Genomic DNA, 13,957 nt, shown 5'->3' with positions numbered 1-13,957 from the left:
TTTCCTGCACTGATCCCCAATCCTGGGTGTATTTAGTTGCACTCACACCAATCCTGGGAGTATTTTGTTACACTTAACTCCAATCCTTTTTTTTTTGCTACATGGCACCAATCCTGAGGGTATTTTGCTGCACTGATTTCCAATCCTGGGGTATTTACCCACTTGCCGACTGGGCTATAGCTGAATGATGGCTACAGCACAGTCAGGTAATTCTGGGAGAGTGTATAACAATGTCCTCACAGAATCATGCTTCCCGCTCACACCCTGGGTCGTGTACCCAGAAATGTCTGTGACCGTCGGGTCTTCCAGACCCAGCACGTCACAGATCAGAATAAAGGGCCAATGACAGTGCCCCTTTACCACATGATCGCTCCATCCAATTACAGTAGCAGAATGTATTTTGAGGTGTAATTTTTGCTATGTACATGTTTTAGAAATATCTTATACATAAACAACTGTGCGTGAAAACATAACTTTCACAAAGACCAAATCATATACACGGATTTGGGTTATTTTTACCAAAGATATGTAGCAGTATACATTTTGGCCAAAGTTTATGAAGAAAAATTACTAATTTGCAAAATTTTATAATGGAAAAGAAGAAAAATGCTTTTTTTTTTTTTTTAACGTCCTCGCTTTTTTCATTTACAGCGCAAAAAATATCTCTACCTTGTTTGTAACCCGGGGACCGCCTGTATACTATTGTTCTGAGTATATAGGGCCTGGGGGCCCCACGCCTTTTCTTTTTTTAATTTGAGTGCGGGGTTCCCCTTAATATCCATACAAGACCCAAAGGGCCTGGTAATGGTCTGGGGGGGGTTACCCATGCCGTTTTTCTCAATAATTTCCATCCATATTGCCGGGACCCGACATTATATTACAGCCTCAAGCAGTTTTAAATAACTTATTCCTTTAGAAATGTCATTTTGTGCAAGGACTGTTCTGAACACGGGAAACACACGCCACTTTACAGGCATACCATAGACGCGATATTTAAAGGAATATTTCAATTTTATTTTTCCACTTTAAGCATCATTACTGCTCCCGAAAAAAAGGCAGTTTTTAAAACTTTCTTTTTCATTGATACATGTCCCCTGGGGCAGGACCCAGGTCCCCAAACCCTTTTTAGGACAATAACTTGCATATTAGCCTTTAAAATTTGCACGTTTGATTTCTCACGTTCAAGTCCCATAGACTCTAAAAGTGTTTGAATGTTCGCACAGACTTTCGGTCCGTTCACATGTTCTGTATGCGAACTGAACTAGGGGGTGTTTGGCTCATCCCTAATCAGCACCAATACTGGGGGTATTTTGCTACACTGATCTCCAATCCTATGAGTATTTTGCTGAACTTAACATTTTCCTGCATTGATGCTGATTCTGGTGGTAGTTTGCTCCACATACACCATTCCTGGGGTATTTTGATCAACTGAATGCCAATCCCGTGGATATTTTTCTGCAATGAAACCAATCTTGGTGAGTGGGGGGTATTATGAGTCACTAACACCAATTCAGGCAGGGGTGTATTATTGCAGTCACTGGCATCAATGTTGGGGGTTATTAATGCAGTTTCTGAAACCAGTGTTGGGGGCTGTTATTGTAGTCACCGACACCAATGTTGTGTTGTTTATTACCATTTTAGTTTATAGCAACACAATTTGCTAGGTAAATATTCATATGCATTACTGAGCATAAAGCAGACATTTTGTTTGAAATATTAAGCACTTTTTTACAAACATTTTTTGGCACACTAGGCTTAAAAGATTGCCTGTTCTCTGGTATAGATGATACTAATATTATAACAGTAGTGACTTCACTACAACACTTATAAAACATAATTATCAGCTCAGTCAAGTGCATTCTGGGAATATCTTTCCATTCCATTATTAGAAATCTATTAGAACTAGAGTGATCATGCTTAGTGCCATTAAAAGACCCTTTAAGGATTATTAAAGTCCACCATTTCAAACAAATAATAAATGCACCCACATTACAGAAAAAGGATGTGCTTTTATTCATTTTTTTGCAAACAAGCTGGGAAAACATTGCAACCGTAACCAGTGGATCATGGGTGAAATGCACAGACCATTGCAGACTTTTACTCCAGCTACTTGTTCATATCAAGGTATGGATTTTTGGTTAGAGAGCTGCAGGAAGTTTCAATGGGCTATAAGTTCGGTAATCACCACACTTGTGTTTTACTGATAACTACAAGTCCATGGTGGTTGATGGGATTTGTATTTCTTTTAATTTTATTTACAGACTTCTGTGAATGAATGACCCGGTTGCATTGGCACAGCTACACAAATTTCAAAACTGACAGCTGCCCCCAGAGAGAACCACAGGACCGGGGAAAGCAGTTTGGGGACAGGGCTAGGCTTGGCAACGTGTCACATACTAAACTTTTTGCAAAAGTTGGAGTTAGCCTTTAAAATGGCCACACAGATGACCTTGTCAAAAGAAAGTTATAAATGGTAATCTTCCAATAATTTAGCAGCTAATGCCTCCTCAATCGAGCAGCGATTGGTGGCACAAGTCTTCTCTCTAAACCCATACTTCTGGGATTGTTGACCTCTAGAGAACCCTGCTGTGCTCACTGGTTCCTCTATATATAAGAATAGCGCAGTGTTTTGTCTTTTTAAAAAACTCACTGGTTCCTCCTGCCAACTTCCATGTCACTACTGTGTCCTGTAGTAACATAAAAAAATTATAAGTGGACCCAGTGAGTGCAACAAGTGTTGGCTTCTACAGAAAGCTTAAGCAAACGTTTTGTCCTGAATGTAGCAGCTTTAGCCTGCATGGCTAAAGGGTCACTTTAATTTTGCTGTTCATATTCTCGTGCTTACTCATTTACACTTGCCTGGATGAAGGTAATTTTTTTTTTTTGTAAAAAATAAATAAAATTGAAAAAAAGGGAATATAAAGAAACCTATAAATTGAAGAAATTTACCTAATATTCAGTATAGTGTATGTCTGTTAAATGTTGTTTGTAGGCTCAAGATTAGAGTCTGCAACTTTATCTGGTGCCAAGCCTAAAAATATAGAGCACTATTAGTTGCCAGCTCTGCTTTGCAACATCTTTCCTGGTGCCAAACAAAACAAATGATTTGTTTTTTGGCTCCAGATGCAGTATAGAAAGGCTTAAGCTGGCCATACACCAGCAGAATTTCATTCGAACATTCATACAGAATTTCTGAAAAAACGCTTGTCAAGAGCATTTGATCTTGCCATCATTTCATCAACTAAATTATTTTGAAAAACCTTAAAATGTTGTCCACAACTGCTCCTTGAACAGAAACTTCGATATAGTAAGCTGGTTTCTTTTTTGCCTACACGCGGTCACACCAAATTCCAACAGTCAAGAACGTGGTGACTTACAACACTACGACAAGCCGATAGAATTAAGTTCAGTGCTTCGGGCATGCGTCATATTGTTTTGGAATTTTGCACTTTGGACTTGCTACAGACGACCGGAATTTCCGATCTGAACTTTTTCCAAACGAAAAATTGAGAACATGCTCTCAATCATTTGCTGGTGGAAATTCAGCCAGCAAAATTCCAGTGCAGCATACACACGGTCGCATTTTCCGACGAAAAGGTCGCATAGGACTTTTGCTGGCCAAAATTCCAATCGTGTATACGTGGCATTATGGAGTAGAGTCATGAAAGTCACAACATTCATAACAACAGCAGCATGTATAAGCTACCCATTTGACTTAATGAAGATGCCACACAGTTGTGACAGAAGGACAGTTCAGTGGCTTCATGGTTTTTTTTTTTCTTGCCATCTCAGTCTGTTACTTTATCCTCGCGGAGTGTAATCAACTCAACGTTCATATCTCCGCTTACTCCTTTTGACATCATTATAACACATATAAATACTTTACAAAATATTACTTATACTCCCTAATTTCTTTAACCCTCCCCTTCCCAGAAAAAAAAAAAAAATACCCCGTCCAATATCAATCTTTCTTTTATTTTAAGTGGGAGGGTCTGTCCCCCTCATTTCATTCCCAATGTCCTATCCCTCTCTGTCCCCTTATCCCTCAATTATTTCACGACAGTCCTCCCTCTCCAGAAATGCCCGCCATTGTTGCCACTCCCCATGATCTTCTTCCTCTATATCTTGTAATTTATGTATCGCTTCCTCCATTATACTCGTTTGCTCCACCCTCTGTACCCATTCCGTAATTCTTGGGATTTGTTTGGATTTCCAATAGCGAGGAATCAGTACTTTATCAGCATTTAGGAGATGGGGGACTATCGTGTTTCTATATTGTGTTACTCCTGATTTGGCATCATGAAAGAGGCATGTCCAGGGGTTTTTCTTAAGATTCTTTTGTGTCACCAAGTTTATGATTTCTACTATTTTATCCCAAAACTGAGTTATTTTGGGGCAACTCCACCAAATATGTGGGAGGGAGCCCTCTTCCGAACACTCCCTCCAACACAGTGCCTGCTGTGCCCCTGTAAACCTTTGCATACTTTGGGGGGTCATATACCATCTTGATAGTAATTTATAAGACATCTCCATGTGGCTTCATGGTTAACCCTGTGGATATGCATGGTTGCGGTCTTGGATTTAACTGGATTTAATTTACAGTGCTGGAACCACCCAGTTTTCGCCTGTTAAGGGACCAAAGTAGGCCTTGCTGAATCAAAGCTATTTTCAGTCTGGCCCATGATCCTGCCACATGGCTGCCTGTGTAAAGTAATGAAGTCTGGCTACCAAGTCTGTGCTCCTGGTGGGTGGAGACAAGCCTCATGTACTCTGGCTATCCGGCCCATTCAACAAGTATTTCCACAATGGGAGAATATCTACTTTATATTTTTACGTATTCCTATTCACATAGCATAACTTAACAAAAAATAAAAAATAAAAATCGAAATTGCTGCATACCCTTTTTCTTGCTTTTTTACTTCCTACCTAGCTTTCCCCATGCAATGACTGTAAGAGGAATGGGGAATTACATTTACCATACTTAACCCTGTCTATACTGGCAGATACTCATCATTTGTAAACTAGATGTGCACATGGTCTGTCCTAACTAGTTAGAGATCCCAAGGTTTGGATGATACATATATCTACAAAAATACTGTCCCTCAAGCTCTCATCTAATTGCACATTGCAAGCCATTCTGAAAAATGGCAAGCACCCTATACACTGATCAGGGCTGCTGTCAGAAATCACTGGGCTCCATACAGCCTACACGAAGGCCACAGATTGAACAGGACCCATTCAGGTTGATAGCACCGCTCTGCAGATGTCCCACAACTACATGCAAAGCACGTGGTTGCAGTGCGCTAGTGCGGTGTTAAAGTAGGTGGTGTCAAATGCTCTCCGAAGAGCACTCCAATTGCTGACTAACCTTCAGAGAGGAAAGACCTTTTTTTTTATAATCTTTACTTATGCATAGAAAAGCAAAGCATACACAAAAAAGCATTCGCTAGACATTTTTCTTTAATTGTATTATTAATTTTCACATTTGTTTTTAACTGCCCTGTTGAGGGGCTTTGGTAAAATATCAGGGGTCAAAACAAATTCAGATAGAGTAAGGGACTGACGACAGATTCTTCAATCTCTATCCAGGGCTCAAGTCCTGCGGGAATGCATGGGAACGGAGTTCCTGTACTTTTTCCACAACAGGAACTCAGTTCCCATTAGCAGCCATGTCCTGCAAGACTTTGAAGTATGCGAGCTGTGTGGCAGGTGCTACACCAGCAGCCACTGATACCGCTCACAATAGTAAGTGCTGCACACCAGGGGTGGACTGACCACTCAGGCATTGCCAGTAGGGGGCCCCGTGACAGCTTCCTTTTCGATCTACCTGTCAATCACAGCTAGCTGACGGGTAGATCAGGTCCCTGCTGCTAAGAGATTGTATTTAGTCAGACCTCTAGTGATGAGCTCCTCCCCGCCGGCCCCTCCAGATTTTCTGTCTCCCCCCCGTCTCCTACATACTTGCTCTGTGTGTCCAGATGAATCCCCCCCTGATGAGAGAACCCAGAGGAGGAGCACAGCTATTCTGCTCACAGGACATGCAGAGAAAGAGGTGAGCTGAGGGAAGAACATCAGTTTGGGGTGGTAAGCTGAGCACAATAACTGGCAAAGTTTAATGTTAGGAGGGAAGCTTATGTGTAAATATGTGAAGGGTTGGAATAGCAGCGAGTGTGTTGGAGCCCGGAGAGTTTTCAGCCCCCCAAGCTAACATACATCTCCTAAGCAGGAACACATCACTATCTGCCCAAGCATTCTGTCCAGATAATGTGCAGTTAATTTATGACCTTTCCGTTTAACCCTGTGTTATCCAAACTCTGTTCAATGAAAAGTGTAAACTCACCACATAAAACACTCTATATACAAAATAACATTCCCCAATAAAGATCAGAACATGATGTTCATATTTGCATGGAAGCACAATTGAATGAATGCTGATTATTCAGAGAATTACCGTATTTATGTTTATTGAGGATTCATTTTTTATTTTTTTATGTACTAACAGTTAAGCTTCTTACACACAATACGAAAATTGGATGAAAAATACCACTTTTTGAAATGTTCATGCATATGGCCGTATCTTTTTTTTTTTTTTTTTTTTTGGTGGGAGAGTGGATCTTGGGTGGGAGTTCCCACACTTTTTTCCCCAGGACTTGACCCCTGTCTCTATCTCTGCATCCTCAGCTTCACTGGACAGTGACTGAACAGGAAGTGCTCTTTGAATTGAAGCAAAGTAAACACAGTTTACTATTCTACAGTAATGAATGGACAGAAGAGTGATCAGTGCCAATCGCTCACTGTGTTCATGCACGAAAGGAGGGGTGAGTAAAAAGGACATATTTACTGGCACCTCTGCTCTTCATCCTGAAACAATCCCCCCGTGTGCCCACAGCAGCTACCAGGGGGGAGAGGGAAGGAGGCAAGCCCCAGCAGCTCTATAAAAGGAATGAGGCCACACAGAGGCCGTACGCACAAACCAATACCCTGCAGCGCAATTAGAGGGAGAAAAAACAGCAGAAGCCAGCAGCGCTCCACAGGGAGCCACAAGAGTCAGCAAAAAGGCAGTATAGTCAGCCCTCCAGCTAGACAGGTGCCCAGCCCCCCCCCCCCCCTTTTGAGCTAAGGCCCGGGCTCAGTACAGGAGGGCCAGCTGTACTGCCTTATTAGCAGCCCTGACACCAATTAGCCATAACATTTATGACCAAAAAAAAGTGTCACTTTAATTCAGAATGCTAATTTAGAAGGTCATTGAGACCCTTCCACCATGCTGAGCTGCTTTTGTAGTGTGTGCATGCACGTCAGAGCTGTCTACAGGCAGCTCATAGAAGTGGATGTCGATGGAGTGGCTGCAGGCAGGAGCGGGTGCACGGATATAAATGCACAGTGTCTGCATGCAGCTTCAAGTTCGCAGCTTCAGCATCCCTCTGAATGAGCCCTAATAAAATTTGGATAAAATTAATATGATTAAAGGGGATATATGAATATCTTCTTTACACATTTTTAAAACTCCAAACGCATTGGTGAGAAGCGGGTACTTTTAATATATGTTTGACAAACAGGCTTATGCAATGACTTTTATTGATGTGCCTTTCAGGAGCAGAGACAGGGACATTGATGAAATGTATTAAACTCTAATCGTGACTACTTACGTTGCATCCCACAGTGATCCCTCTAATCAATCACTGCATGCAGGTTTACTCTGGATAAAGCCTTCTCTGGCTATGAGCAATGAATATTCCATATGACTCTGAAATATGTCACAGGACATTTATGTAGAACTTGATAAATGAATCACATAGTTCCTCTGAAGCCTTCAGGCAGCACTGCTAGTTACAGAGGAAAAAACATCTAAGGGCTAAGCAAAAACAAGACCGCTGACCCCTTTCATGGGGAGATGCAATCCTCATGTCTGGAGAGTGGTTGAGGGAGAATTTTTCGGGATATGTTTGCATTAATAGTATCATTTAGAATATGCACCTAAAAAGAACATTTTATGTACCATGAAATGTAGAACTTCTATATTTTTTCCCTGGGACTTTGAAGGCAATATATACAACTTATCTTAAAAGACAGTAATTTATAAAGATTATAAATATCTATTAGAATAGTTGCTGTACTTCTACCTCACATTTCTCTGGCATCAAATGTCAGATTGTACTCCAATAACTTCCCTACCTGGTATTATGGTGATATGATATCTAAAAGAGGCAGAGGGGTGGCAATAGGGTTCTCGAAAAAAATAAGGTTCCAATTGACAGATAGAATGAGCGATGCTGAGGGGAGATTTTTGTTCCTGAAGGGCAAATTAGATGAAATGGAATGTACACTGGCCAATATTTATGCCCCCAACAGCAATCCCATAAGATATTTAAATGAAATATTAAGGAAATTGATGGAGTTTAAAAATGGGTATGTGATTCTGATGGGCGACATAAATTTCTTTTTAAACCCGAGCTTAGACAGTGCGTCCAAGGTGCAGAGGATGAGGAACAAACAGTTAAAAAAGATAGGCCCTGGACTATTCGTTCTATTCTCCGGTTTATGGGACATACTCCCGAATTGATTATATATTTGTGGACAATGGTATTCTAGATTATGTTGCAGGAGTAAGCATAAAGGCGATTACCCTTTCTGATCATGCCCCAGTAAAAATGAGAATGAACATCCCGAGGAGCTGGAAAAGGCCTTCGTCGTGGCAAATTAATAAAGAATTGATTCGAGACGAGGAATGCAGGGCAATGATAGGTAAAGAGATAGAACAGTATTTTGCAACAAATGAAACTACAGGAATAGCAGGACATACATTATGGGATGCACACAAAGCATACATCAGGGGTATTCTGATAGCAGCAGGGTAAAAAAAAAAAAAATGAGGTCCGAGAAAATCAAAGCACTCATGGAGGAGATATACAAAATGGAACAAGAGCACAAAAAAGGTCAGAATCAGGAGGTTTTGCATAAAAAATTGCTAAACAAAAGGGAGGAATTCAAGTATTTGGGCATTAAGTTGGCTAACTCATAGAAGAAATTGAATAAAATTAATTATATACCGTTATTAGACGAAATCCAGGCTGAATGTAAAAGATGTGGAAATAGACCACTATCATGGTTAGGGCGCATAATTACAGTGAAGATGACACTATTCCCGAAGATTCTGTATAAATTTCAGATGTTACCAATAGCATTACTGCGAGTTTACTTCACAAATTAAAATCTGTAATAATGAAATTTGTGTGGAAGAATAAAAAACCTAGAATAGCTTTTGCCAGCTTTAGACAACCAAAAAAAAAGGGGTTGGTTGGCGATTCCAGATGTTCAAACATACTACAACGCGGTAGTCTTGTCGAGAACTGTTGAATGGACCAAGAAAGATAACACTGAGAAGATGTGGGTAAATGTTGAGCACTTGAGTTGTGGAGCACAATTATGGAAGCAAATTTGGAATCCCCCACACAAGAGGACATTGGTCCTATATGGGAATAATTTAACATGTAATACACTTAAAATTTGGGACAGGATATATAAGCAAGCAAACAGGAATTACAATTCACCTCTCATAGCACTAAAAGAAAATTAATATTTTTTATTAGGTTGCAAGGAAATAGGGGGAAATTGGGTGAAGGAAGAAGCACAGCTAAAATATATAATTATTAAAGGGGCTTTAGCTCCATTTCACAAAATAAGGCAAAAAACAGATTTGATGGTGATCGATGAATGGAGGTATGCTCAGCTATCCCACTTTGTGAAAAAGCTCCCACAGCCGATTAGATTGGCGGGGAAATTAACCCCCCTGGAACAGTTATGTACAACAGAAAATCCCAGGGGGATTGTTTCCAGGTGGTATAAGCTGTTGTTGTCAAGGGAGGAGCTGGAAATCCCCCCATTCATTAAAAGATGGGAAAGGGAATTGGGTACACAAAATGATAATTCAATGATAGGTAAAATATTGAAATTGGTCCTTGGATCAGCAGTAGATGCTAAAACTGCGGAGATGAGTTATAAATGTCTGACAAGATGGTACTCCACCCCGGACAAGATTTGCAAATTTCAATCAGATAGATTGGGGGAGTGTTGGCGCGGGTTCAAAGAGGTGGGCACTATGGCCCATCTATGGTGGGGATGCCCGAAAATTAAAGAATATTGGAATAAGATACTATACCATATCAAAGAAATAACCAAAATTTCTGTGGTAGCGGATCCCTGGGTTGTTTTGTTTCATGGTATAAAGGGAGGTGTGAAACAGTACAAAGAGACCTTAGTTCCACATCTACTAAATGCAGGGAAAAAGCTCATTCCAAAAAAATGGCAGGAGGCAGAGCCACCATCAATCTGGGAATGGGTTGACGCTGTAGAAGAGACCTACACCATGGAATGCCTACATTGCAGTCTTAAAGAGAAGAGCAATAACTACATCATTAAGAAATGAAATAGTTGGCAAGAATTTAAAAAAAATTGAGTCTTACAGAAGGTTTAAGAGCCTAAGTCCCACACGGGGGTGAATCAGGTAGGAGTGGCATTCATTGCAGGTAGTCTACAGGGTAGTTGATGTGGGGGGGGGGGGTAGGGGTGATTTAAATGGGGATGTAAGGAAGGGGTTTTAGATACGTTTATGGCATAGGATAATATATGTTTAAATAACATTAGACATAATATTATATAAAAAAAGAAAGATAAAAGCAGCACATGTAGCGAATCAGTTGTGTTCATGTGCTCACAAGTTACATGCTGAGAGGAGGAGAGATGAAAATAACAAAGAGATGAGTGCCTCAGTCTGCTGCTTCTCTATTCACTGTCCAGTCACAGGCTGGAGGAGGGACAAGACCTCTTTTGCTTATGTGAAACAGAGAAAAAACAGATCTCCTGTCCTGTCAGGCAGGGTTGTGCTATATGCCAAGGCAGTGTAAATCTCAGAGCTGAATGGATGGAAATACAAATCCTTTGGCAGGTAAAACAGCAACCTTATATGTTTTTTTTATTTTTTTATCTTTTTTTGTATTTAGCAGATTGTCCATAGTTTGGCTTTAAATGAGAAACTATTGCAAGGACAAAATACAGTAATACATACAAAGTTAAATGGCATTTAAAACCATTGTTTTAATTTTTTCCCCACCTGAAAATATACTAGAAAGCAAATCACTGTAGAAATGAATCATACCATAAGGGCATTGTAGTTTCTGGAGCAGACAGCTTTGTGCAGAGCCGTGGTGCCATCTCTGGCTCGGAAGTCAATGTGGGCCCCTCCAAGGCACAGCATCCTAATCACATCCACAGTTATTTCAAGTTGTGAGGCCATGGTCAGTGGCGTCTCTAAAAACAAAAAACAACAAAAAAAAAAACAATGCATCAGCTAGTCAATGTTTAAAACAATTGTATTCCTGGCTTTAAGGGTAATTTTTGCCATGCTTACTCAAGGCCAAACCTTTGTCAGGTTTTATTGCAATGCTTGGTTGTAAGGTCTCCCCAGGCTTTGTCTGGTCATTGGTATTGGTGGCGAAGGAAAATCTCAGCAACATGGACAATGACAACAACAGACAGACAGACCGGCCGATGTACTAGGTCTCCCTGCCTCTAGTTGACATTCAACTTTAAAGTGGACAAAGCACTAAAAAAACAAGGTACCATTTCTTAACTTTTTCTAGAATCCCATAATAAGACTAATTCCCTGTACACCATCGAACAAATGTTGGATGTGAGCTTGTTGGCGGAAAGTCCGAACGTGTGCATGCTCCATCGAACATTTGTTGTCGGACTTTCCGCCAATACATTTTGGCTAGCAGGTTCTCAAATTTTCCGCCAACAAATGTTTGTTGTCAGACTTTCCGATCATGTGAACACAAGTCCGTGGGCCAAAAAGTCCACACATGCTTGGAATCAAGTACGAGCTGGAATTGCTCGGTCTTGTAAAACTAGCATTCGTAATGGAGATATCGCATACGTCTTGTACGTTATTATGTTTGTAATTGTTGGCCAACATTTGTGTGACCGTGTGTATGCAAGGCAAGTCGGGGGCCAACATCCTTCGGACAAAAATTTGCGGTTTTGTTGTCAGAAAGTCTGATCGTGTGTACAGGGCATGAGGCATTAGTGACATCTAAACAAGCAGGATATAAGCAAGGCTCTAAGGTAAAGATTTTAGTTGTTATTCTCCTATTGTTTTTTTCTTTTATTTCTTTTTTAACATGGGGAGAGGTGGGGCTAATAAATAGAAGCACCTTACTTTTGTTGTGCAATATCTGCTTTAAGCATAAATGGAACCAATACTTGGACTAAATTAGAACAATATAGAATTCCCCCTACTCCTTCTTTATCTATGCAAGTACATCCATGTATACCAGCTTTCCTAGGAAAACTCTAATCATGTCAAATGCATTTCCAAAGCAACTTTGCACTTCCATTATGGCAACACAGTGTGGAGCTTAGAAAGGATGAGATGAAGCACAACTGCAGTGTCTATTTCTCTCTACTCCATTTATTTACATTTTTAAGGGGTATGTTTACTACTACTATTACTTCACAAGTCCTTTTAAAATTGAATTTCCTGGAAGATGGTATTTAAAATTCTTACACAAAAATATAAAATAATCATTATAGTATAAGTCATTGATTTAAACCCAATCACAAAAATCTAATAAATATCTTAATGTCTTTATGCAGTTTTGAAAGTGTTTTTTTTTTCTTTTTTACTCTACTTATTCCATTAAAAAGCCCAACCTACAAATAAAGAGTGTTTATATTCACCTGCCCTACCACCCATTCCTCTGATCTTCACTGTATTCAAGAGCTGTAACCTCTGGAAGAATCTCCATATCCACCACGTTCGGAATTGTTGGATGTCTGTGTCCTCTGCCATACACTGTGGTTTCCTCTAATGAGGCTTTCGCCATTGCTGTACTGTGGTTCCCTCCAGTGACACGTATGCCTTTACTGTGCCCTGTAGTGCCATAGTAGTCAAGACTGAACCACAGAATGCAGAAAAATGACCAGACATCCAACCCACCTGTACATTGAATATGAAGAGGCTGTTGTTCTGCAGGAGGTAGGTGAATATAATCCATCTTTTTCACACTGTGCTTTTCTAAAAAAAATTTTTTAACTCAGTGACAAGAATCAAATTTAATTTAAAAGATTCCTGGTGATATTGCCATGAGGATCTTTTGTCAGCCACCTCCTAGTATAGGGCGATAGCAATAATAAGTTTCCCAGATGTGCTCCATATCAGCAAGGGTATTTTCTTAACTACCCCATGATGTCACTCAACATAGCTCTACCAAGTGTATAGAAAGTCAAAGCAGCTCCATAGAGGCATGACTTTGCCTTCCCCTTACGAATTTATACCAAAACAAGCATTGCCATAAATTTGAAGTAAATAAACATTTATTTTTTTGCAATCGCATTGAGCACAGCACCACATTGTGCTTGATTACATAAATATGTCCCAGACAACAAGCTATTAGAGTTTCTAGCACAGACACAAAACAAGACAACTAACTGCTAAATATCCCATAAATTCTCGAACTCAGAGCCAAAAACTACGACCGTTCATGTTTTAGCGTCAGATTCCAATGCCAAAAACACAATAGAAAAACATGCAAAATATAAAAATATCACGAAGACAATTTCTATTTAATTTCCATGTGTACAACATTTCTGGGACTATTATAAAAGGTTATATCAATTTGGCAACCCTGCCTGCTTCAGGAATGGAGGATTACATGATAAATATACAGTATATACAGTGATTATAAACTATGCTAGTGGGTATAAAGTATGCTTTAAACAACATAGCATGTCTCTTCACTTTAGGTAGTGTCATGATAAAGACCCCTCCAGTTTGAAATTTTGGGGTGTGAACAGGATCCACACCAACTGGAGGGGTTAGGGAGGTATCCAAAAGGGGATAAATGAATTTATCTCTTAGACACTATGACCCCTAAGGGGTTGAATGTAGATTTTGATTTTA

At 40.0% G+C, this 13,957-nt stretch overlaps 1 protein-coding gene across 2 annotated transcripts in view; it reads right to left on the bottom strand.

The window, feature by feature from the left end:
• The window catches only part of SHANK1 (SH3 and multiple ankyrin repeat domains 1), a 933,614-nt gene that overhangs the window by 393,778 nt on the left and 525,879 nt on the right, over nt 1-13,957 (bottom strand). For both annotated transcript variants that reach the window (XM_077457204.1, XM_077457205.1), the window contains exon 6: nt 11,153-11,304. In XM_077457204.1, coding sequence (XP_077313330.1) covers nt 11,153-11,304 — 152 coding nt within the window. The remainder of the gene's footprint in view (nt 1-11,152; nt 11,305-13,957) is intronic.

This window comes from Lithobates pipiens, unplaced genomic scaffold (assembly GCF_037356315.1).
Source record: "Lithobates pipiens isolate NorthernLeopardFrog02 unplaced genomic scaffold, aLitPip1_a1.2 Scaffold_27, whole genome shotgun sequence".
Classification (NCBI taxonomy): Eukaryota; Metazoa; Chordata; class Amphibia; order Anura; family Ranidae; genus Lithobates; species Lithobates pipiens.
The sequence above is the reverse complement of the archived record's forward strand: the minus strand, read 5'-3'. Positions and strand labels throughout refer to the sequence as shown.